Consider the following 27,375-nt stretch of genomic DNA (forward strand, 5'->3'; position numbering starts at 1 on the left):
GCTCAATTGAGCACAATGTGTGCTCATTTTTTTTACCGGTACAACTACCAGTTAATTTTCCTGATGATTTCACGAGAGCCAGTGTAGAATATTCACAAGTATTTCAACTTGAAAATAATTATAAAACTACATTGCACATGTGTAACCTTTCCCCATCATAAATTGGCACACATTTTGCGGACAGTTATCATTTCCTTATTACGGTTAATGTCCTTTTTTGAAAGGTATGCTCTATGACTTCGACAACTTCAATCTTGATCAGTTGTAAGTATATGAAACCTGCACTAAGAGATAAGCTATAATCCTCACTTGCTATTATTAAACCATAATTTCAGATTAAGAGCTAGGATAGCCATTTCAAAGTTCATTGATTTCTTCAGAATTCTTATAACGTTCAATTTTATTCATATTTTCTCTCTGATAGGCGTTTCTTTTTTTATTTAATTATTATTAATTAAATTTTTAGCATTCACATAAACAACCAAGCAATGTTATATGGAATTTTTACACCCATTATTGCTGCTTCTTCCTGTATTTGCGCGATGAGTATCTGAAATATTAACTGAATGACGCTTTCTTAAATCTTTTTCTATAAAGAAGGAATGTAGTCGACACTTGTTTGTAGTTTCATTTTATCGTTCGTCAAAAAGTTGTAACTGTTGCTCTGGTATCTTCAATACCATTGAGTAATTAAATTGAATGCGTTTTACTTCCCTTTTATTATTGTTTAATTTGATTTACAATGCTGACGTTAAATTATATAATTTATTTACACTTAAAATGCATTATGAATATTGCTTTGCCAAGTGTGAGGTTGAGCGCTGTATAACCGGTTTAAACCCCCAATGCTTTGCATTGACCGTTCCAAGGCGGTGACCCTAGCTTTATTCATATTTTGTGTTTATGTTGGTTTGTGTTGTGCTGTATTGTGCTGTTTTGTACTGTTTGGGCAATCGGTCACTTGCCTTAAATAAAGGACCAACTAATTGTTTTTAATGAGAATTCAATACTGCTCCAGCAGCTGGAGTTTCACTTCTTTATATTGCATGTTTGAGCAGAATGGTATCAATATGTATTTATTGAACAACTGAAGTTTGAAGCAAACAATGCAAATATGACAATGTCTGCAATGTTTATTGCAGTTTTATATCTTCATAATTCTTGCAGGTTTGTGCATAATGGTATCCATATGTATTTCTTGAACAACTGACGTTTGAAGCAAACAAGGCACATGTGACTATGTCTGCAATGTTTATTACCGTTTTAAAACGATCTATTCCTACAAATATATGTAGGCAAAATATTGTGATATTTTACAAACAGTAAACAATATAAGTAACGATCATGCTGATAGTTTTTGTTAAAACAAATGAATGACCACATATGTAGAAGATTTGAAGAATAAAAAATATCAGCCATTAACAGGAACCCTTTAATTTCTAGCAGTTTTTCAAAACCTAACTTTTAGACATTAAGGGGCTACTCACTAACACAAGATAAAAACAAGGGCTGTTTGTAAAACATGCATGCCCCCATATGGGCTGTCCGTTGTAGTGGCAGCCATTGTGTGAATACGATTTTTGTCACCGTGACCTTGACCTGTGACCTGAAAATCAATAGGGGTCATCTGCGAGTCACGATCAATGTACCTATGAAGTGTCATGATCCCAGGCAAAAGCCTTCTTGAGTTATCATCCGAAAATCATTTTACTATTTCGGGTCACCGTGACCTTGGACCTTGTGACCTCAAAATCAATAGGGGTCATCTGCAAGTCATGATCAATCTACCTATGAAGTTTCATGATCCTAGGCGTATGCGTTCTTGAGTTATCATCCGAAAACCATTTTACTATTTTGGGTCACCGTGACCTTGACCTTTGACCAAGTGACTTCAAAATCAATAGGGGTCATCTGCGAGTCATGATCAATCTACCCATGAAGTTTCATGATCCTAGGCGTATGCGTTCTTGAGTTATCATCCGGAAACCATTTTACTATTTCGGTTCACCGTGACCTTGACCTTTGACCTAGTGACCTCAAAATCAATAGGGGTCATCTGCGAGTCATGATCAATGTACATATGAAGTTTCATGATCCTAGGCCCAAGCGTTCTTGAGTTATCGTCTGACAACCACCTGGTGGACTGACCGACCGACATGAGCAAAGCAAAATACCCCCTCTTCTTCGAAGGGGGGCATAATAAATGAAAACTGTTTTTTTCATGATATACGCATTTATTTAACATGAACATAACTCTGAAGAAAACTTAAACAAAGAATTTCGATCGCCATCATCAAGAATGCACCAATAATAACAAACAAAAGCAAGTTAAATAAAAGGCTTATAGTAAATATAAGGTTCTTAATTATTGAACTAAATTCTTTGCATAATGATCAAACAATTATACACAAATCGAAAAGAAAAACTTTTTATATAATCAATTAGATCGAGATCTGTTAACATAACAACACTATTTAGTGAAAACAGTATGGTAGAAAATAAAGAGAAAACTTTAAAACAAAAATTCGGGTATCATAATGCCTTATAAGTAGAAGTAGAATCAATATTTAAAGAAATGAACACCAAATATCTGTTCAGCATAAATTTGTGCCACTCCCAAACAAACAGTCGTTTTAATGTCATTTCTTGTGTTTGAACGACACACTAAGTTTCCTGCCCTTATAGAAGTACCCGTTCAGATTCTGGATGGCGTTGGAAGCCTCCATCACGTGGACCATATCAACGAAGCCAAAGCCTTTGCAGACCTTTCGGTCCGTATCCATCATCACTGTGCACTTCTGAACGGTCCCGAACGGAGAAAAAAGGGCCCACAACTCACGGTCTTCTGCGTCCTCTCCAATATTGTGGACGAAGATTGAGAATGGTCCAGGACCCTGCGGTATATCAGTCAACGAGCCAGCGTAGCTCGGTTCTGGGCTCGTCATACCAGACTGGTACCCTCCTGTGCTCGGGCTCGTGAATCCGGACCCAAAACTAGACTGGTGTCCAAAAGTCGTATCTTCCCTGGCCATAGGATTGAAACGGAAGCGGTTGGCTGTTTGATTGCGAACTGGCCCTGCCTGGCTGTTGTGTGAAACAAATCCGTTTCCATGATTAAGAATAGGTGGTGGAGCAACCAAGGGGGAAGCTGGGGTTACTTGAGGAAGAATAGGTGGGATAGGCATGTTCTTGCCCGATTTCTTAACACTGGAATCATCAGCATACTTCACTACAAGGTAATTATTAGACCCCGGACACTTTTTGCCATGCATTTCACTGATCGCTTTGTCGGCCTCACCCTTTGTATCATACAACACAAAGCCGACGTTCTTTGACTGTCCAGTCTGAAGGTCTATCAGCACTTTACACGTTGAGATTTTACCGAAAGGCTCAAACAGTTTTTCCAGCTCACTTTCCGTGTACTCGCTTGGAATGTTTTTCACATAGATGTTATATCCCTTGGAAAGCTCATCGCTCTTGTTGGCATGCTGGACCCGTATCCTTTTCCCGTACATTGGCAGGTAGTCAAACACCTTGACCGCACGTTCCGCGTCATCGACGGACACAAACTCTGCGAATCCAAAGCCGTAACTGAAACCAGTAGCCTTGTCTCTGACAATTTTCGTTGACTTCAATGGCCCGATGGTGAGAAACATGTTCTTGAACTCCTCGTCTGTGAGGAACTGTGGCAGGTAATTGATGATCAAATTGTTGGTGATTTCCTTCGTAGTCATCTTGGATCAGCTAGGTTCAACGCAGGCCCTAATTGGAAAAATTCAAAGAATCACAATATCATGATGGTTGAAAGTAAAAGATAAAACAGAAATGTATCACTTGTTTTATCTCAAAACAAGATGCTCGCGCACAATATTCTTACATTTGTTGCATTTTTCAAATACAGTTTACCTGTTTTCAAATTTGGCTCCCAACAACTTGACATAAATCAAACCCTAAACATTTCTTTTAAATACAGATTGTTTTAATATCATGTGACATAATATATAGATAAATATTTTGACAACAATAAAATATTATCAAAAATAAAACTCACCTGGTTGACTGTGGTTACTGACAACAAATGAGTTGCCAGTTGTATAGACACATTAATGGACAATGGAGTCTTCTTATATATGTCCTAATAACATCATTTCATTATAAAAGAATAATGAATAAAAACGAATAAAAAAATTCTGTTACACATTCTATGATAGCAAGACGCCTAAAAACACCAGAATACCAGTTAATGCTATTTTCCTGAGTGTTACATAACAGGGTACTATTTTTTAAATTTAAAATAAAGCTTTTACCCGACAATTAAACATTATTTTGTTTTTCTGTTACATACAGATGACGTGTACCAATACATTAAACACTGAACTTTAACATCAGCTTTGTAAAGTATGTCCAAAGTTTTGCTGGTAAGCTAACGGATATTCACACTTGCACGAGGATGTTGTAAGAGATAAATTTCAATTCGCAAAATTGGCAAGATAATCTTCCTAGATTCATTCAGCTTATCAAACATAATTCATTTGACACAATTCTACAATATATATTTCTTCAAACTTAATTTTTGTACATTTTTCTTTTCATCTACCATTAACTTCAAGCAAAATTGTGTTGTTTTTTTAAATTTCAGTACAAGTAAAAAAAACTGCCAGGTAAAAATTCCACACTTGAATAATGAACAAATGATTTATGTCGTACACTTAATAATGTTTGAAAATGCTTTGGAAAAAAGGACATGTCAATCACAATAAATGAGAAATGTATACTGTTTCTGCATTTTTTATTTACAACAAACACTTGGATGATAGAATGCCAGAATAACCAATATGAAAATGCCAATGACACAAGACAGATAATGCACATCTGTTCCTCAAATAGAAGTTTAAAATGATAATTGCAAAACTTAAATAAACCAATTTGTTAACTACTATTATTATAGCAAAAGGGAAAAATGGGACAAATCTCAGTCACTCGTGCGCAACAACTAATGAAGAAAGTTGAAGATGTTTGATGTATAGATTGGCTGCTTCGTTTGAACCAAATCACCTTACAGGCAAGTCATTATACTATATGAATTAATAAATCATTATTATTATTCGACAGTTTTGCCTTTCTTTTTTAACCTGAGCACAAGCACTTTGTTAATAAAATAAAATAAAAAATGCCTTATACATTTTTAGTTCAATCCAATGCAAACAAAAAAGAAAACTCGCATAAAATTGCTTTGAATATTACACAAATATATGGTACATGTAGATTTCACAGTTTACACATGTATGAAGAAGTCATATGTCTGTCACCAGTTCCAAGAAACAATGGGAAGTAAATGTCACTTAGTGCTCATCGAATAAGTAATTTCGAGGAAATTAACATTATTTGTATTACTTTAAATCAAAATACAGACAAAATACATCAAACAGAATGGCAAAAAGGTTTAACAAGAGCACCGCATAACGGGTGCCAACGCACGGCTGTAGGTGCAGTTTTGAACAAATGAAAGTTTTTCAGATTTTTAAATTTTTTTTTGGAGGTCACAGTGACCTTGAACTTTGGCCTAGTGACCCCAAAATGGGTGTGGTGTGATAAACTCATCAAGGTGCATCTACATATGAAGTTTCAAAGTTGTAGGTGGGAGCACTTTGATTTTAGAGCCAATGTAAAGGTTTTTAGCACGACGCGCACTGCGGGCGTCAGACGGCGGACGTCAGACGGCGGACGACGAGCTGGCTATGCCAATAGCTCGGGTTTTCTTCGAAAACAGCCGAGCTAAAAAAACATGTACACATACAAAAACAACTGTTGACAATTATCCACAAAATCATGAAAAGAAGCGAAAAGGAAGTGTGCATGTTACTGTTTTTAAAACAAAAATATGAGAAATTAGTCCTTACTTTACACAACCAAAACTTATCGGTAAGACATTTACATCAAGGATCTGACAAACAAGTACTGAAAAGAATTCACAAGCAATCTGATTTTCCATTTATGATACATCAATATTTTTGTTAAGAATTTTCATGCAACAAACGAGCTTAAAATGTACAAGAAAATTTTTATGGTATTTCTTGCCAACTGATAAGGTGTAAAAACTATTGCTCTATTATAACACTGTTTTATCAACTGTTACCATGAAATACTAAAAGTAAAACTCATAAGAAACAAATGAATGATCAGTCTAACAATTTGTCACTAAACAAAACAATACAAATTGTAAACACAACAATATTCCATATACCTTGTCAATCTTTCACCAATCCATTGCAGCTGATTTAGCTGCCCCATAAGTACATGAAATCAAGCCGGTAATTTTCTAAAGTTTCAAGACAAAAAAGTCCAAAATCAAGTACTACAACACTACAATGTGAGAACTTTTTTTAATTGTATGGGTTTATTTCCCCAAGAATGGCTCATTTCTTATCAGTCTTTATTGAGACCTGGAGGGGTGCAGTTTTGTAGTAGAACCCATTCAAATACTCAATCGCATATTTGGCTTCGTCAAGGGTGGACATGGTAACGAAGCCAAACCCCTTACACTGATTCTTAGCATGATCCCAAATGATGTTGACCTTTTTTACCATACCATAGGGCGTGAACAGGTTCCAGAGATCACCTTCTGTGGCATCTACCCCGATATTGTACACAAACAAGATGGTCCCATCTGTGTCCGACGCATCCCCCGCCCCAAACTGAGTGGCCCCAGCCCCATATGGACTCCCAGAGTTTCTTGCCGCACCCCTCCCTGGAGTTCCCATCCGTACACCCATGCCCCTTTTTGGGGCTGCCCCAGCAGGACTGACATAGCCCCCTTGGTAGCCTCCAGAGTAGGACCCATACCCATTCCCCATTCCAGCCCCAGTGCCCATGGGATTATACCTCATCCTGCTCCCCCCAGCTGGCCCTCTCATCGGACCACCAGAGAAGCCACCGCGTGACTGCATCCCGTAACCATAGCCACCCATTTCCCCGGGAGGAGGTCGAACCTTCTTTGAATTCTCATCTGCAAACTTGATTGACAATGGCAGGGTGCCATTAGGGGGCACCTTGTTGTTCCATGCCATGGCATTTTCCGCCATGCTCCTGGACTCAAACAGGACAAAACCTACCCCCTTGGACATATTGGTGTTATGATCAATTAGGATTCGGACTTGGACAATAGTGCCATACTGTGCGAAAATGTCCCTCAAATCATCCTCAGAGTAATGTTGGGGAACGTTACGGACATACAGGTTAGCTCCCTTTGTGTTCTCCCCAGGTGGACGTGCCAAAGCAACCTTGATCCGCTTATTTTGGATCTCGCACCCATTCAAGGACATGATAGCATTCTGGGCTTCTTCCGGGGACGAGTATTCGACAAACCCAAATCCGTAGCTGTAGCCGGTGTTCTTGTCTCGAATGATGCGGCAGTTTACCACGTTCCCGATCGTTGCAAACAGCGTGTACATTTCATCGTCTGTGTAGACTTGGGGAAGGTAATTGATGATCAAGTTGGTCTTGTTTGGATTATCGTCGTACGACATGGTGATTTATGTCCCTTTTTGGAGCTATGTTGTAAAGAATAAATGCATGGCACATGAAGGCAGAAACAAATCATATTTTTTTTAATCAGAATGGCACCTATATTGAAAGGAAGGAACTATCATAACTTTTTGAAAGTCTGCCCAAACATTTACAACAATTATAAACAAAGAGCTTTGTCAATGACTATTACTCACACGCCTCTTTGATATTTAAGGGCAAATAACAGTATAACACTAAACACTGGGATGTGTGGAACACTGAGGATGAAAATAAGTGTCTGGCACATCAATACTTAATGATGATGGCATATGTAAAGTTTCAATTTGATTGCATGATAAATGTATTGTAGAAATCATTTACTTCAAAAATTCAAAAACTTGAAACATCTTATGCAACTGCCATATACATGTTTCAGGCGCGCATTACTTTAACTCAGGCATGTTTGGATATTGGGCATTAAAAGGGACTTAAACATCCTCATGTATACGTCATGGTGATGACATCAGATGCAATTTAACCGCCTTAAAAATGTAGGTCCTTGCTCAATTTTGTAACTATTCCCACACACAAACTACCAAACCGACAGAGAGACATCAATGTTCACCCTGCAAATGAAGGTATGAAATAAGAACTACAGGTAAGTTATATTGTAAGCATGTAAACCTTAAACCTTAAGTACATGTAGTGATTTAAATAAATATGCAAGCCCTGCACTGATTAAGGTGTAATAAGGACGATCTTCGATTCACATTAATTGCATAGGCTGGGTTTTAACAAGTTCTTGCTCTCATGCAATTTAAGGAAAGAATTGAGGTTTGCCAAGTCCAACTGCTCATGTTTAGGATTGCACAGGTTTTCACCTTTTTTTTGCTTTATTTAAGTTGAAAATACGTGTAAAAGGTGACCATTGCAGCATATTTCCCTTAACAGATTATAAATTAAATAACTCGTATATTAAGATCCGAGTGTTGACATTTAACATGAGCAAAACATTATTGGGGTCTATTGTTTATTCAACAAGAATCTTATTATTTATTGCCACACAGTGATACTATTTTCTTAAGTCAGTGACTATCCTGGGGCAGTTTGAATAATAAAAAGGGCCTCACAAGGTTTACAAGTAAACTAAGATTGATAAGTCCCTTAATCAAGTCAAAATAGTCTATAAGGCATCATACATGTAGTCTCATGGGCCAGTGTCAAGAACATTTTCTTTTTTTGCTCAACTCAACTACTGAGAATGTATTAAGTCGGTCAGGCCACAAACAATCTCAAATCTCAGCTATCAGAATATACACATAGTCCTCTTCAAACTCCGGGTTGAGTCAGACTCAAAACTCATAAAAGCTTTCATGAACATCACTTGAGCATGATTGACGAAGGCATCTCAAAAATTGAGAAAACAAGCGATGTGTTTGTCAGAAACACAATGCCCCCTACTGCGCTGCTTTGATTTTTGTATTATTATTATACCCCTTTAAAAAATATTACTTCTTGTAAAAATGATCTGTACCTGCAAAATGATAAGTACTAATTATCTGCCTTTAAAGCTTGTTACTTCCCTTGGATTTGTTTTTTTTTACATTTGACCTTAAAGGATGACCTTGACCTTCCACCACTAAAAATGTGCAGCTCCATGCGAAACACATACATGCCAAATATCAAGTTGATATCTTCAATATTGCAAAAGTTATGGCCCATGTTAAAGTTTTCAGACGGACGGACGGATGGACGGACTGACAGACAGTTCAAATTGTATATGCCACCCTACCTGGGGCACAAAAATCCCAAGTTGTTCATGACACCAGGCTCTCATGATATCATTTTATGTTCAGTCTTTAATACCATTATGTAAATCCTGTTTAACCTTAGGTACTACCCACTCATGACCTTTTGCAGTCAAAAGTGCATACTTAATACATATATATTTATACAATACATATATATTTTATATTTTTAAACAAAATAAATATGTAACATACAAATAGTTGTGTTTTTATAAATTTTTACAATATACTAGTAATACAACATAATAATTTTATGAAAGCAATACATCAAATATATTGTCAATATAAGTAAATAACAGTTATACATAGAATACCAACTCATAAATACATAAAACATGTGCATGAAATAAATTGTATACTATAAAATATAAATACATACATGAACCTAATGTGAATATATTGTCATTTATATTTTAACAAGTTCATTTGCATTGGAATTTTTATAATGCAGAGTATATCAATAAAATATGAAAACCAACCAACAAAATAAACCTATGGTAAATGCTCATTTATGAAGATAAACCTATTTTTAAGACTTAGTTTTTGACATTTCATGGTGAAAAATTACACTGTCATTTCCAGACGGGCAAGGGGAGGGGCATCACCATACTTTAAGTCAATAACAACATGGCAGATAAAGGACCCTGAAGACTGATGCTGATACCATAATTAAGACATTCTGAAAACATAGATCAATTAAAGGGACTTGTTCACAGATTGTGGTATTATTTTTTTTAATGTCATTCCCAGTAAAGATGTTTAAAAGCAAAACTATACGATATAGGTGTTAACAAGCAAAACTATATTTCTTGAAATAATCTAAAATTATAAAAGATATCAGAAATGTTATTTAAAGTTAAAATCTAGTGTATACTTTCAGTGTCTTTTTGAAATCTTAAAACTATTAATATTTAAGTTTAAAGAGAACTTTTCACAGATTTAGGCATGTAATGAAGTTTGTAATTAAATGCTTTATATTGATAACTGAAATCATTGGATCTAAAAAGCTCCAGTCAAGAATAACATTAAAACAAGAGATGTGTTTGTCAGAAACGCAATGCCCCCTACTGCGCCGCTTTGAAGCCATATTTTTGACCTTTGACCTTGAAGGATGACCTTGATCTTTCACCACTCAAAATGTGCAGCTCCATGACATACACATGCATGCCAAATATGAAGTTGCTATCTTCAATATTGCAAAAGTTATGGCAAATGTTAAAGTTTGACGCAAACAAACAAAGCATCAAACCAACAGACAGGGCAAAAACAATACATCCCCCACTATAGTGGTGGGGACATCAAAAGTAACCTCAACTGGGCTCAACCACTGACCCCAGGAGTAAAAGTCTATCGCTAAGACCGCTCGGCCGTCTGTGCTCATACTATTAATGGTATATTTCATACTTTATATCAGCAATCTCGTAGTATCACAAAGTATAACGACAACAACAGAACTCTCTAAATTATTCAATCCTTACGCGCTCCATGTTTTATAATTTTCAGGTTTTTAAATTGTCAGAGGATGCATATAATTAATATTTTAGAGCATGGTAAATGTTCAGTATTACTGTTACCTCACAAATATCATAACTACAGCAAAAATCTGTGAATCTGAAACATTTTGGTTAAATTTGGTCAATTTACCAAAAGGTGAAAAGGTCCCTTCCCTTTAATTGTAATTTACCAATCTGTGGACAGTCCCCTAAAATGATAATCAAAGGCTGTAAGCGGATTCTAGTTGGAGCAAATACCGTATTTTATGATAATTAATACTATGTCAAAAAAACTGTGATTGAAAAAATAAAACTTTACCTTCAAACTTGTAGATAAAAAATGCAGAAACGGTTGGAAAAAACTGGCCTCACAATTCTATGAAAAAAAAGGTTAAGAGAAACATATTAAGACAATAAAAAACATGACAGAAAAATTTGTAACAAATGCAAGCATTATATACTAGGATATAATACCTACCCATGTTACAAACAAGTCATATGGTCATAACGACATGCATTTTATTACATTAAAAAAAATTGTCCTAAAAACACTTTGCAGACATTAAGGAATAATCATCCACTATTACAATTATTATCCCATATAAACAGATCTTAAAATTTGTTTCAAGATTTCAATTTACCTTTCATTAAGACATCAGTAAATATAGAAACACAATAATCAACTTATCATTTAATTTATTTGCGCAAGTTACCACTTCGCCAGTTAGTTTCATTATCAGAAAATTAACTGCCAAACATATGTAACAACCTTGCAACACTTGTAAGTCATATAAATTCAGATTGAAATATTATGGGTTTAACAGAAGCTGTTGAAAATCTGAATTTTTTTTTTAAACTGATCAAATGAAAATTGTGCGCTCAAAAACTTTGCTGAATTCAATGACTGATTTGGATTTGTATACATAAATAACAAATAAATGATAGAAAAAGGGTTTTACCTGTGAAAAACTGTAATGATGTCTTAGGAAAAAACTGGGTTCAGCCAAAAAACTTCACAGCAAAAAAATTGGATGTGTCAACTAGAAAAAAATGAAGAAAAAATGTTTGAAAAAGCAGAAATGCAAAAAACAGTACATGTGACAAAAAACTATAACTCCACGAAGTTCATCGGACCTAAACAAAAAACTTCAGTAACAATGCAAACTTTCCAGTCAGTAAAATAAAACAAGTTTTCATTGCTCACACTGAGCATTGAGCATGGCTTATAACATTTCAATGAAATCTGCTCATATGTCATAATATTTAATTTGCACGACTTCTGAGAAGCTCTTGCCAATTTTATCATAAATCATATATGTTTTATAAAAAAATAGATATTATTTTTAAATTTTCCTTTCAACTAACTGTAGCTCAACTTTAATTTAATGACTGGAAAATTAACTCTGCAAAATGCATTAAAAAATGGTGATATTTCCTTGGCTCCAAAAAGTTTCCACTCAAGAAAACTGAAAAAAAAAGAGAATGATGAAGACATATCAAAATCAATTTGTAAAAATAAAATATATGCGAGTTGTAAAATACTGCATGATAGGGATCAGTATGTATTGCAATTATTCAATTGTTAGCATTAATTGTAAAGAATATACTTTTCATGAAAGTATTGGATCGAATTACAAGAGTCTTCTGAAGAATCACTTCAGATAACACATGTGAGTGGTTAACGCTATTGTAAAACAAATGGTGACTTCCCTTTTATAAAGTTACCTGTTTTACCAAAACATGCTAATGTATTTTTATATACCTAGTATTTTTTAGCATTTCCTTTTGGGACATGGTAACATGTATGTACATGTAGTATCACATTTAGTTGCAAAAGCAAGACATGGGTTGCAAAATATTTGACCAACTATGAATGTACTATGTAATTAATTATACTTGTCTTGAACAGCAGTACATCATTTCCAACCAATCAATTTAAAATATACCGGGTATTATCAAAAGGATCACGTTCTCTTCATATAAATTTACCAAGCCAAATTACTACAAGTATTCTTCAATTCCATTTTACTCTATATCAAATAAATATTTAATTGAAATTGACATATTTTGTATTATTATAGCATATTTGTGAATTCTTACACTTTTCATAATTTGTAAAAGTGGTGCAGTTGACAATTTGTTTAAGTGTGGGGCATGTTCTCAAATGAATAGAATTTGTAATGGTCTTAGACTCGAATACAATATAAAGTATTGCTGGAAATTTGTGCGTGTTTAATTCCATTTAAGAAATTTTGCGTGTTTAATTCCATTGAAGAATTTTTTTTTATCAAGTCTTAGATGTAACTCATTAATATTTGTAGTTTTGGGGTCTGTTATTTTCAGTTCTGTAGTAGACCAAGTCACAAGGGGTGGTTACATGCAAATCCAGTCATCAACTGGTCCAAAGTCATCAACATATTATAAACTGTTGGCAGCATTGTCGACATCTCCCATAGAGATTTACCACTCAAGTTTTTTTTCCACCATTTTGAGAATGGAGCTGGATCCCTTTGGACTGGGAAAATGTGCTGAGTTTTACTAAATTTGGGAAATACGATATTTTGCGCGATACTCAAAGCGACACGCGATATTTTGCGCGATACATGCAGCGTTACAAAATATTTTGCACAATACACGAAGCAACACAGGATGTTTACCGCAATAAATTGCCTTTCGGGCTACCTACACAAGGGCGATATTTTTGTGGTACATTCTTGCGCGCTCGCTTCATGTATCGCGCAAAATATTGTGTTGCTTTGTGTGTGGCACAAAATATCCTGTATCGCTTCGTGTGTTGCCCTTGATGAAAGAAGGGCAAGATTATAGATGGGATATCCGGATTCCATATTTTTAGGTTAAAGCAAACACACATTATTCAGATTCATTATTGTTAGCTTTCATTATGTAAAGATTTTGAGTCTTAAATAATCAGAAAGTTGATTACAAGCACTACATGTATATGCCAATGGCAGCTGCTAGAATAATTAGTTTTAACTCTTAACCACTACAAAACACATTAGGATGCATTAGAAAATCTAATTGAAGAACTTTATTACTAGATTCAATTTTTAAAGGCTTCATTGCCAACCCTAGGATACTTATGAGCAGCAAATAGCATAAAATCAGAACAGACTGCGAGTTACTCGCAGGCTGTTTTAGTTTTATGTTGTTTACTTCGGTTCTGAGTGGGAAAGGGTTAAGAAGGCAACCAATATCGGAATAAAAAAACTTCTTTATTTTACTATTCCTTAAACATGAGCTGTGTTTGTGAAACACAATGCCCCCTACTGCGCCGCTTTGAAGCCATATATTTGACCTTTGACCTTCAAGGATAACATTGACCTTTCACCCTAAAAATGTGCAGCTCCATGAGATACACATGCATGCCAAATATCAAGCTGCTATCATCAATATTGCAAAAGTTATGACCAAGGTAAAAGTTTTGGGACAGACACACACATACAATGGCAGACAGACACATACAACGACAGACGGACACATACAATGACAGATAGACCAAAAACAATATTCCCCCGATCATTCGATCCAAGGGCATAAAAAAAATGCACATATATATAACCATCCTACAATTATAGTATTTATATAAATTATAAACACTTAGGTCAATGTGTCAGACATGCGTGCTTGTACTGTAATCTTCAATCTTTTGATTTCTCCTAACTGGGTTTCTTGAAAAGTTGCATTCTTTATGTTAAATTCTTCGATCTTCTATCAATTTTTTTAATAAAGTACCGGTAAAAGAATTGTGTTAAAATAGGGACGTGTTATACTTTTTCACTAAGTGAATGTTACCAAATATGGACCCCAAAAATTGGATTACAAACTTCTGGACAAACAAATGTTTGCAGAATAAACTTTCAGATTTGTCTGTCTGGTAGGTTTTGTGTAGTCTAAAATTCAAGTCTGCTTAAACCTTTGAATTCACAATCCACTGTGAGATTTATTTCATAATGATGTTAAACTGATGACAAAATTGTGCCTGGCAATAGGACATTAACATGATTCAATAACAGAACTAGCATGAAACAAGTTTTTGTAAAAAGAAAATAGTGGAAGTCTGTTTAAGTTTTAAAGCGAACTTGCAACGGTCTACCGCGATACATTGTTCCATCTAGAGCCTGAATTGCTCTTTCCGCAGACTTCTTATTGTCAAATGTGAGAAAAGCAAAGCCTTTACAACGCTGGGTAGCTGCATCTCTTGCTATGTCTATTTTGTTCAAACCACCGAATGGAGCAAAGATATTATACAGCTCGTGTTCATTGATGAACTCTCCAACATTGTACACAAAAACGGTGACAATGCCATGGCCCATGGATGCAATATGTGTTGGTATAGACTGTCCCATCTTTTTAGGGGGGCCATGAGGACCTGGTCGACCCCCTTGTGGATATGGGGAGGCCTGTGACCTCACGAATTTCACTGGAGCACCCAATCCTTTAGCCTCATCAATCTTTATTTCAAGCGCTTTCTGTGCACCCTCTGGTGTGAAGCCGTTCAAGGCTGTAACAGCCTTCTGCGCGTCAACCCATTTCTCAAAAAGCACATAGGCAACAGTTTTGGATTTATTAGTAACACTGTCTCGAACAAGCCTTGTTTGCACAAGTTTTCCATACTTCGAAAACAATGCACTGATATCTTCTTCAGTGAATTTGACTGGCAGCTTCTTAACATACACTTTAGTGGCATTTTTCAAGGTATCATTCATAGGTTCTGAATAAGAAACTCGCAGCTTATTTCTACCCAACTGAAGTCCATCAATTTCTTCAATAGCTTTGGCAGCGTCAAGAGCCCTCAAGTATACGACAAATCCGTATCCAAGACTCTGGCCTGTGGTCTTGTGCGTCACGATATGGACACTGGCGAGCTTTCCATAGCGCGAAAACATGCTTGTGAAATCATCCTCTGTAAAGGAGGTAGGCAGGTTGTTGACTATAAGTTTCGAGCCCCCAGCTGAACCTCCAGCGGCCATTACAAAGCAGTAACACTTACCAAATTCAGCTTCCCTGTAAACAAACAGTACATATAAATAGTGGGTCAGAATAAGTATTGCAAATTTTGGATAATTATTTATAGAGATGAAAGCAATTGTGAGTGTGTGCAAGTAAGAACAAGAGCACCGCCTTGCGGGTGCAGACCGCTCATCTATTTTCTTTTTAAAGGTGAAGGGACTCTCATTTTCAATCACAAAGGAGGGAGGGGTGGAGTGAAGAGGGGTGCATTGTATGGGTATGGGGGTGTGGACATTTATTACATTATCTTCCAAAAATGCGAAAAAAAGGAAAAAAAATTCAGGGGGGAGGGGGGGGGGGGGATTCTTGGGTGCGATGGTTGGACGGTATTTCAAACATAAAATAATAAAAATAAATATTTGTGTTTTTTAACCGTTTCAAAAAAAAAAAATTGGGGGGGGGGGGGTGAGGTGGGGGGTATAGTGTGAGGGTGTGGTGGTAATTTGTGAATGATCTTAAAAAAAAAAAAAAAAAAAAAATTAGGGGGGGGGGGGGGGGATTCAGGTGGGGGGAGGGGGGGGATTCTTTGGTGCGATGGTTGGACGGTATTTCAAACATAAAATAATTCAAATAAATAGTTTTGTTTTTGAACCGTTTAAAAAAAAAAATTGGAGAGGGGGTGGGGTGGGGGGGGTATAGTGTGACGATGTGGTCATTTGTGAGATGATCTTAAAAAAAAATAAAAAAAATAGGGGGGGGCACGGGCAATGGTTTGGGTGAAGTCTATTGTGGTATGTCAGGTAAGAGTAGTTTTGTCAAAGTATCAATCAAATCTAATCATAAACTAGAAATGGCGCGGCAGAGGCCGACGCGTATCCCCACGCCGAATGTTTGACCTAGGTGTGCCCCAGGGTTGGTAATGGGGCCATGCATAGCTGAGATTGACCGTATTGTCATAAGAGAAGTTCATCATCAATTAGAAGTGAATTGGTGTAGAAATGAAGAAGTTATAGTAAAAGGCAATTTTGGGTGGGTGTGACATATGTGGGCAGGGCGCCCCAGGGTTGGTAATTGTGCCATGCATAGTTGAGATTGACCGTATTGTCATAAGAGAAGTTCAGTATCAATTTGAAGTGAATCGGTGTAGAAATGAAGAAATTATAGTAAAAGGCAATTTTGGGCGGGTGTGGTCTATGTGGGCGGGGCCCCAGGGTTGGTAATGGGGCCATGCATAGTTGAGATTGACCGTATTGTCATAAGAGAGGTTCAGTATCAATTTGAAGTGAATCGGTGTAGAAATGAAGAAATTATAGTAAAAGGCAATTTTGGGTGAGTGTGGTCTATGTGGGCGGGGCGCCCCAGGGTTGGCAATGGGGCCATGCATAGTTGAGATTGACTGTATTGTCATAAGAGAAGTTCAATATCAATTTGAAGTGAATCGGTGTAGAAATGAAGAAATTATAGTAAAGGCAATTTTGGGTGGGTGTGGTCTATGTAGGCGGGGCCCCAGGGTTGGTTATGGGGCCATGCATAGTTGAGATTGACCCTAATGTCATAAGAGAAGTTCAGTATCAATTTGAAGTGAATCCGTGTAGAAATGAAAAAATTATAGTAAATGGAATTTTTTGGTGGGTGTGGCCTATGTGGGCGGGCGCCCCAGGGCTGGGATTGGGGCCATGCATAGTTGAGATTGACCCTAATGTCATAACAAAAGTTCAGTATCAATTTGAAGTGAATCCGTGTAGAAATGAAAAAATTATAGTAAATGGAAATTTTTGGTGGGTGTGGCCTATGTGGGCGGGGCGCCCCAGGGTTGGGAATGGGGCCATGCATGGTTGAGATTGACCATATTGTCATAAGAGAGGTCAGTGCTCACGCTGCTGCCAGACATTATCGCCAATGGCGATTATTTTATCCAACTGGCTATTATTTCTTAAAATTGTCTAGAAAAAATGGCGATTATTTTATCCGCCTACATAAAAAAACAAATTGCCACTAAATGTTGTCCCGCGATTGCGAAACGCCTGCAAATCGGGCCATCAAGCAGGAAAAATCGATAACGAGATTACCTGTGTACACACTCGACCCTGTGTATTGTCATACACGCGTCAATAACTTCTGCGCCATTGTGGCCTAGAGCATTTTTCTCAATCAGTGTCCGACAGCAGTGATATATTTCGGAAAAAACGTCTTTAATCTCCCTGTGCTTTACCAATTATCGGTAACTGTTAGATCTTTGTTAATTTTTCGCCAATTATTATTTAATCGTTATTATTGAAAATCGCCGCTAATATTGTTGGCTGGTTTTGTTTTGCACGCCGTTTTTTCTGCAATTAGATTACGTTGAACATTGCTCGATGAAATAATCAACTAATTATTCCCGTAATTACCGCTGTTTGTCGTCTGCTTTAACATAATGATTCCAATTTTTAACCAGGTAACCTGGTTTTCCCAATTCAAAGGGACCCGGCATATGCCATGGTCAGCTAATTTTAACGAAACACGTGTTTGGAATTACACTAAGGTGGTGTATTTTAACTCACGCGCTGTGACGTTAATTGATGTAAACATGATCGGCATTGCAAAAGTGTTATTTTTGGAATAAATCATTTACAATTGATATTGGCCTCTGCCTACAATATTGCGGCCGATGGCAAACGCCGTATTAAGAGATAAAGTAGTCGAACGATATGCACATTTTAGATTATGCATGTTAATATTTTATATTATGCATATTTCATGTGCAAAACGCGTACAATTTTTCGGATTACCGTTTTCGGATACTGTAGTTTTTCGTCCATTATGATTTATTTTCGAAGTTCATAACAGCAAAAATAGAATGACGAATACACATGCGGTGATACGGAAGATGTGGTTTATAATATTTCGAGTTATCACCAAAAATTGCAATTGGAAAAACTATAAAAAATAGTATAATTAGTGCTCTGGGTGGGTTGGGGCCTCTGCCCTTAATTCTTATGTGTATGTAACTGTAGCTGAGATCTGGTTTGTTAAGTCACACCCACAACATTGATTGTATTCTTTATTGTAAAGCCATGATAATATTTTATAAGAAAATGACACACTGATATTATGCTTGTTTTTGAGTATATATATTATTACTTAAATCAATAGATATACATTTAATAAAACATAGATAAAATGAGATTCATGGTTTTTTCTTTCTTTTTGCCTTCAGTACCGTTTTGCGGAAAAGTCCGCATATGTTTTGGCTATTATTTTTTTAAGGAAAAAAAATATGGCTATTATTTTCTGAAGGCCAGAGTGAGCACTGAGAGGTCCAGTATCAATTTGAAGTGAATCAGTGTAGAAATAAAGAAGTAAATGTAAAATAACCTAAAAAAATGAGTGATAATTTCTGACGCGGCCCCACCCCAACTGCTATAACTTTTGACCCAGGGGTCAGATCAAAATTCCAAATAGTGCAGGGTCGCACATATGCTCATAGCTACCATGTGTGTAAGTTTCAAGGTTCTAGTGCTTTTAGTGTAGGAGGAGATAGTGGCCAGGACGGACGGACAGACGGACGGACGGACGGCGGAGATAACCACAATATCCCCACCTTTTTTTCAAAAAGCGTGGGGATAATAAAGAAGTTATGGCAATTTTAGCAAAATTTAATAATTTGACCTTGAGAGTCAAGGTCATTCAAAGGTCAAGGTAAAATTCAACTTGCCAGGTACAGTAACCTCATGAAAGCATGAAAGTATTTGAAGTTTGAAAACAATAGCCTTGATACTTAAGAAGTAAAGTGGATCGAAACACAAAATTTAACCATATATTCAAAGTTACTAAGTCAAAAAAGGGCCATAATTCCGTAAAAATGACATCCAGAGTTATGCAACTTGTCCTTTTACTGTACCCTTATGATAGTTTGCGAGTGTTCCAAGTATGAAAGCAATATCTATGATACTTTAGGGGTAAAGTGGACCAAAACACAAAACTTAACCAAACTTTCAATTTTCTAAGTATAAAGGGCCCATAATTCCGTCCAAATGCCAGTCAGAGTTACATAACTTTGCCTGCACAGTCCCCTTACGATAGTTAATAAGTGTTGCAAGTATGAAAGCAATAGCTTTGATACTGTAGGAATAAAGTGGACCTAAACACAAAACATAACTAAATTTTCAATTTTCTAAGTATAAAAAGGGCACATAATTCTGTCAAAATGCCAGTCAGAGTTACATTACTTTGCCTGCACAGTCCCCTTATGATAGTTAGTAAGTGTTGCAAGTATGCAAGCAATAGCTTTGATACTTAAGGAATAAAATGGACCTAAACACAAAACTTAACCAAAATTTTCAATTTTCTAAGTATAAAAAGGGCACATAATTCTGTCAAAATGCATGCCAGAGTTATCTTACTTTGCCTGCCCAGTCCCCTCATGATAGTAAGTAAGTGTACCAAGTTTGAATGCAATAGCATTGATACTTTCTGAAAAAAGTGGACCTAAACGCAAAACTTAACCAAAATTTTCAATTTTCTAAGTATAAAAAGGGCACATAATTTTGTCAAAATGCACGCCAAAGTTATCTAACTTTGCCTGCCCAGTCCCCTCATGATAGTAAGTAAGTGTACCAAGTTTAAATGCAATAGCATTGATACTTTCTGAGAAAAGTGGACCTAAACTCAAAACTTAACCGGACGCTGACGCCGACGCCAAGGTGATGACAATAGCTCATATTTTTTTTTCAAAAAATAGATGAGCTAAAAATGAATTATTTAATTTGTTTGGGAATATGAAATTGCACATAAACCTCTTTGATAACACAAAAGATTAAAGTACATTCTTTATTCAATGTTTCTGGACAGTACACAGTACAAGTTGTATATCGGCCTAAATACATGTAGTGGTAACATGTTGGAAAATAATGCCACCCTCAAAAAATAAACATTTATTGAAGATAGCGAAACTAAGAATTACAGCTTTATATTATGCAGATGCTATGCAGACAGTTGTAAACAAGAGCTGTCTCTATAGGATGACAGACATATGCCCCCAAATTGCTTTGATAGAAATTATGAGCATTTTTCGAAACCTAAACGCAGACCCTAAGTTAAAGGTCAAGGTCAAAGGGGTCAAAATTTGTGTGTGTATGGAAAGGCCTTGTCCATATACACATGCATACCAAATATGAATGTTACATCTGAAATGACATAGAAGTTATGAGCATTTTTCGAAACCTAAACGCAAAGTGTGACGGACAGACGGACGGACGGACAAACAGTGCGATCACTATATGCCCTCCTTCGGGGGCATAAAAATATATTCACACAGAACAAAAAGTACTTGGGTGTCTGAACAACATGGAATAAATACTTTCACAAAATGTTCATCTTCAATGAAAAACTTCACCTTTCACCACCCAAATTAAAATATATCACCCTTTTAAACTAGTAATTAACATTTGAAAGCCATTTAAATTAATTCTATACTGGACCCATACATGATCAAAATTATGCTTTAGTTAATTGGTTTTTATACATGCAATTGCTTATGCAAAATGTATATCAAACAGAATTGAACAGAAAAAAATCCAATAGTTACCTTCAAAAGTCATTCCTTTTTGGTTACACAATGGAAAATCATCTTAACAAAAAATTTACAAAAAAATAAATACATATAGCTTGTAATAAGTTTATTGTCTCATAATATGCAATACAATAATTGGACAAAAACAAAAATACATAGTGTTATAAATAAGAATCAAAATAATCATTTATATAAATTGTATATACATGTACATAATATATCACCAATATGCTAACCTTGAACATACATTTAGATATAAGATATCAAGAAAATATTCAATCGATTCATTATATGTAAATAATTTAAAATGGTTCAGTTTTTGCTTTTCAAGTATTTATAAATAACTTAATTTTCATTCAACCCAAAATAGTAACAATACCTTCCATAACATGAGCTTTGATGAAATTATGAGTGTAAGTGTTTCACATGCGCAAGCATTAGAATTATTGATCAAGCATCATGAAGCACAAGGAAGAGTCTCTTTATTACATAATATACTATTATACTAACAAAGGAAATGCCTGACTACATTCCAAATAAAAGATTTATAACAAACAGGATTCAAAATTTGGCCTGTAAATTATCATTTAGATGTATGTTTTCCCATGGCATTTAATAAAATAATTATAAACAGTTTGCAAATGCATTTTTATCTTGACATTTTATACATGTATAATGATGCGGTCAGGTTTATAACTCAAAACTAATTCATTACTCTGTACTTTCCAGTATGTGAAATACATTTTGCTCTTTACTTTATGTAACAAAGTCTTGGTTGTTCTTTAAATATTTTTTAAATGTTAAAGGGGCCTTTTCACAGATTTTGGCATTTTTTTAACTAATTCATTAAATGCTTTATATTGATAAATGTAAACATTGGATCGTAAAAGCTCCAGTAAAAAATTAAGAAAAAAAATTAAAAAAGGAAAAGAACATTGCCCGGAGCAGGTTTCGAACCAGTGACCCCTGGAGTCCTGCCAGAGTCCTGAAGTAAAAACGCTTAAGCCTACTGAGCTATTCCGCCGAGTACACATTCTTGACGTATTTGATACCTTATATAAGCAATCTTCGTAGTTTCACAAAATTTAACGACAAAAACAGAACTCTCCAAATTATTCAATCGTTTCGCGTTGCAACGTTTTATAATTTTTAGGTTTTAAAATCGTCAAAAGATGCATATATTGGCTATATTAGAGCATGGTTAATGTTCAGTATTACTGTTTCCTCACAAATATCATAACTAAAACGAAAACTTACGAATCTGAAACAACTTTTTTCAATTTTGTCAATTTACCAAAGCGTGAAAAGATCCCTTTAAGCTATGGCTATTTAAGCTGGGTTCAGGTGCAGGCCCATTTCCTTTAATGCAATAGAAGCATGCATTGCGGGAAAACATTTGTTATCTGAACCCCATCATCGTAACATTGTATCAAGAGCCTTTAGGCTTTTGAATACTGTAAATCATGACCGTCTTATAACTCTAAAACCCTGCAAATTATGCACTCATTTAGTGAAGAGTACAAACCATAGGCTAGACAGGTTAAATGCTTTATAAGCATACAAATTCAGTGCTTTCCACAGGATTTAGTTCTGGCTCGCCAGGGCTGATAGGGGTGGCTTCAGGAGGGGTGTCCCCTCCCGACCTTTTTTTTTTTTTTAATTGAGCGTGTCAATTGACGTTCTGTGGTGCGTTATAACTTTAAGAAAAACAGTGTCAAACAACGTCATTTGGTGCCCTATGACTTTTCAAGAAAATCCCCAGCTATAAAGTCATTTATAAAGATATATTTTTTAATTGTTTTAAAACTTTCCCGCATAAATAGAAAAAATCCCGACTCGAACGATTCCCCAATTCATCTGTATCAACCAGACTATATTACTATTCTACTTACTACTTTTCAAGTTTCTATTCATTACCCGATAATCCCGTTTATTCCATTTTAAAAAGCACTTTTTGGTCAATATTGCCGATGAAAGTGCTCAATAATTTCTTTAACACAAACGTTGACATTTTTCTAAAGTATCAAATACATTTCCTCATAAGTGACTAATTATGGATTAGATGAAATATTGCAGTTGAACATGCCTAAATCCCTTAACGTGATGAGTGATACAACATTCAATTCACCCACGATTTCTATGCAAATGACGCGACGTTGTACATGCGGCATAATTTTCGCACCCTTTAATTGAGACAAAGCGCCAACACAAAATAAATTGACACTGCATATTTGAAGCAAGACTATGTTAACGTCGTGTTAACATTTACATTTGGAAGTGTGTTTCGGATTACAAACGCGTTAATATTGACATTCGGGAGTGGGTTTCGGATTACAAATTTAAAAAAACGCTTATTTGAGATTTCAACATGTAAATCAATATGTACAGTGCGCAATGAATTCAACGATAATTTGTTTAAACACTTTACGATTTGAATAAATATTTTGACAGTATTATGCATGAAAGGCACGATTTCCATGAGGATTACAGCCGGTTGCCATCATCACCCAAGATTTCTGTGACAATTACACGTACGCCAGGAGTCGTCTGCATGATTCAACTGCAGGTATTGTCAGCCTACAACTGCTGTTGCTCATACAAAGCGTGCGCTCTCATTGGCCAATATTGATATCCAATACACGACGATCTGCCATTGGGTGGGCTTTAGTTGGGCAAAGCGACAAAGGATCGTAAATCGGCTTTCAAAATCTTCGGCGAAGTCGATATTGCTTTGATCTAAAGAATGGCTAGCTGCGGTTACTGCCAAAATACACTGATTGGAAAACTTCAGGCGCCCCGCGGACTCTGATTTCGAAAATTAAGCGCCCCGGTAATGGACCGTTAAATGGCCTGTGGAAAGCACTGAAATTTGCACATTTATTTTTCAATGACACACGGACTCATTTGTGTATCTTAAGCATTCACAACATGTAATATTGTCAATCCAGGTAGTCTCTTTATGTCGTTTTTTTTATGAATGTCAGGACGAATTGTGTCACATCAGGACACCGGGACAAACATCCCAAAAGTAGGACTGTCCCACCAAGATCCGGACGTCTGGTATGTATGATTTTGACTCTTTAAAAGAAAAAATCAGTCAGTGCTTGAAAATAACTTTGCTATTTATTTTATTTAATGTCTTACATTCAATGTCTTTGAATTGTTAAATATGTTATTGATTGTTACTTTGAATGGTATGTCACATCTTTGTTTATTCTAGTTTTGGTTACCATAACTTTAAGTGTCGTTTTTTATGATTTTTGACTGGCGCGACTTAAGTTATGGACCTACCCCGTTAGGAAAGTCAACCAGATTCCCCAAAAGTTGACAGTTAACAAAGACCGATCCAAAACAGCTTTCAAATGCAGTTAATGGCCCAAATCAACCACTTGATCAGAAAGATTGACATTTTTCACATTTAACTGATAAATTATTTCCCAAATACTATCTTAAACATTTGAAATTTATCTTTTCTGCTCTTACATATCAAGAAAAACAGCGATGCGACAGACATTTTTGAAATGAGAATCTCCCGAGATTTCATGGTCATATGACGTTATTTCTATTTTTAGTAACATACCATGTGCTCAAGTGTTTTCAAATTCACAATGACGATATCTAAAATTATTCTTGCTTGTTTTGTAAACAAATTGCAGTGTAAATACAAACTCAAAGTAAAATTATTAAAAATTACCTGATTCACTTTGGAATCAGTCTTTTAATCCACCAGACGCAAGTTGTTGATCACAAATAGCGCTCTAATGGATTTAAGAAAACGAAAGTAATGTTTACAATTTCAGCAAAAATGTCAAGGTCCATCCGAAAGTATCCAAATTAAAACTCATCACGTGACAAAGCGAAATGACGTCAAAATTGTGAATTTTAGGCTCATGGGTTATTTTCATCTATTGTAAGTTGCATTTGAAACATTTGAACCTTAAAATATGCCCTGATGCAGTAATGTATATTCATTCACTAATATATGTATAAATGTATCCAAGAAAATGAACTGTCTTTGATTTATAGCAAGACATAAATAAGGTATGACTCTGGTTGACCTTCGATATGGGGTTCGCTTCAGCTTACAGGTCTGTCATACTATATAAACTGTTCGCTTAAGTTTCTTTAGCTATGTTTATTCATGTTAAACTCAATATTAGTGCTGTTTAACCTTTGAACAGTGGATTCACCCGATAAAAAATCACCAAGAATAGCGGAAAGAGTTGTTTTATTGCTACAGCACTGAGCAGTTAAAATTGAAAGATTTTCTTCACGAAAAAGCAATTATCAATATTAGTTTAGACAAATATGTTCTCTTTTAAATAATTTATTTGATATATGAAGATGGTTTCTAGACGCAAATGAATATTCCTTAAATTCCGCGAGGGTACCTTGTTGCATGATATTTTCTAGAAAATGGAAAAGACCTAGTTTTTCCATTGTTAGTATGACAGTATACAATATAAAAAGCCATTTCACTTCCATCGATTTACATACGCAATGCATATGTAAACTACTTTCATAATTATGGTCAATATTCTTATTAGCATTGCGGGCGAAATGGGCTTTGTTGATGAGAGACATTCCCCACCCACTTTCAGCTATGTTTTGGTTGCTGAATACATTGTTCATGAACACTATTAACAATTGACACATATTACATATGGTTGTCTGTACATATGCATTTCAGAAAACATTGAGCATATTTCTCTTACCGTGAAAGTCGGCGTTATTTTGTGATTCTGAAAACTATCGATTGCACGCCGCATCGGCAGGAAATTAGATATGACGTCACTAATTTACATAAATGATATCCGTTATCGTTGTCATCTATTTACAATCGTTGTCGACAAAACATTTTTGGACCATACTTCAATAAAACTGTCGTGAAATTTAAATAATCAAACTCCAAAATAATTCGACTCTCTACGACTACGATTTATCTGACTGAACAATCGCACATGACAAATTTGCTCTTCTGCAGTGTATTGATTATAAGCTGGTACCAGAGCGAAGTTACAGTATACTGTTCAGTAGTATAATGTCCCAGATCAATGATCTATCAATAAACACGTGAATTGATATCACTTTCCCCAGATTTGTAGGGGTGCTCATGTAAGCCTCCTTTATTTGACCCCTCTCCCTGTCCTCCTCACCAACCCCAATACCGAGTGTTATATTCCTGTCATTGTGTATATACTGCCACACCTATATGGTCACTGTGAAGCGACTTCGGTGATCAATACATATTTGCAGAAAATAATCCAATCAATCATTTATTAGTCAGCTGAGAGAATATGTTATAGATAAAGCTTCGAGCTTTATGGTGGATTAATATACTGAGCGGAATTCTTCATGGGGGACCGGACATACCTTTAACTAAACCCTCTGATTCTTTATTCTTTATAATTTGTCAATACAACACCAATTGCTCAATCTTACTTAAGTTCGACACTCGGATAATGTAATGTAACCGTCGTGCAAAAGATTGCAGAAGTCTATCAATAAACAAAGATTCGTGTCATCGCGAGCCTCCGTCGATTCTCGCGGCCCCAGAGATTTCAGTAAAGTGACGCGCGTAATATTATCGTGATAATCTTATCTACACATTTGCAGGCACGTGGTGTCCCAGGCATACTAGAAAACGCTTATAATCCCCAATGGGGACATGATCTCCCTTGGCAGGTCGGGCTACAAAGACCTCGTGAAGAGGCAAAGTAGGACCTGAAAATAAACTCTGATACCCCCCCCCCCACACACACACACACTGATCTTCCTTGAAGAGAATGCGTTTGCGCCTTGATCTATCGCAGACGTGTTTTCAATATGTTTATTGTCTTGCTAATATTATTTATCAGTATGAAGTGAAGGTAAAATCAATATATTTTTTTCTGTCATACAGTTTAATATAAAGTTTACACTTTATTTGGAATTTTCAATATAGAAACAGATCTGTTTAGGAAATATAGAGAACATCGGCGGAACAGTGTAATATAAAATAATCAATTTAATTTCAGCCTTTATATGTTCATATAAATTTAAA

At 35.8% G+C, this 27,375-nt stretch overlaps 2 protein-coding genes across 2 annotated transcripts; both read right to left on the bottom strand.

Moving 5' to 3' along the window:
- Positions 1-1,234: 1,234 nt before the first annotated feature.
- LOC127839566 (CUGBP Elav-like family member 1) lies at positions 1,235-26,159 on the bottom strand. Its single transcript, XM_052367956.1, has 6 exons — positions 26,048-26,159; positions 11,767-11,847; positions 11,127-11,183; positions 6,419-7,550; positions 4,052-4,068; positions 1,235-3,740 (listed from the first exon to the last, which is right to left on the bottom strand). Exons 4-6 carry the CDS (start codon positions 7,524-7,526, stop codon positions 2,640-2,642), a joined length of 2,226 nt encoding a protein of 741 aa, XP_052223916.1. The 5' UTR covers positions 7,527-7,550; positions 11,127-11,183; positions 11,767-11,847; positions 26,048-26,159; the 3' UTR covers positions 1,235-2,639.
- Positions 14,890-15,798, bottom strand: LOC127839567 (ELAV-like protein 1). The gene has a single exon (XM_052367957.1). The coding sequence runs from the start codon at positions 15,796-15,798 to the stop codon at positions 14,890-14,892; it is 909 nt and encodes a 302-aa protein (XP_052223917.1).
- Positions 26,160-27,375: the final 1,216 nt, after the last annotated feature.

Source organism: Dreissena polymorpha, chromosome 7, assembly GCF_020536995.1.
Source record: "Dreissena polymorpha isolate Duluth1 chromosome 7, UMN_Dpol_1.0, whole genome shotgun sequence".
Taxonomy (NCBI): Eukaryota; Metazoa; Mollusca; class Bivalvia; order Myida; family Dreissenidae; genus Dreissena; species Dreissena polymorpha.

Bases quoted from the DNA above. Each gene is read 5' to 3' on its own strand.
- LOC127839566 (XM_052367956.1), bottom strand. From the start codon at position 7,526: ATGTCGTACGACGATAATCCAAACAAGACCAACTTGATCATCAATTAC.
- LOC127839567 (XM_052367957.1), bottom strand. From the start codon at position 15,798: ATGGCCGCTGGAGGTTCAGCTGGGGGCTCGAAACTTATAGTCAACAAC.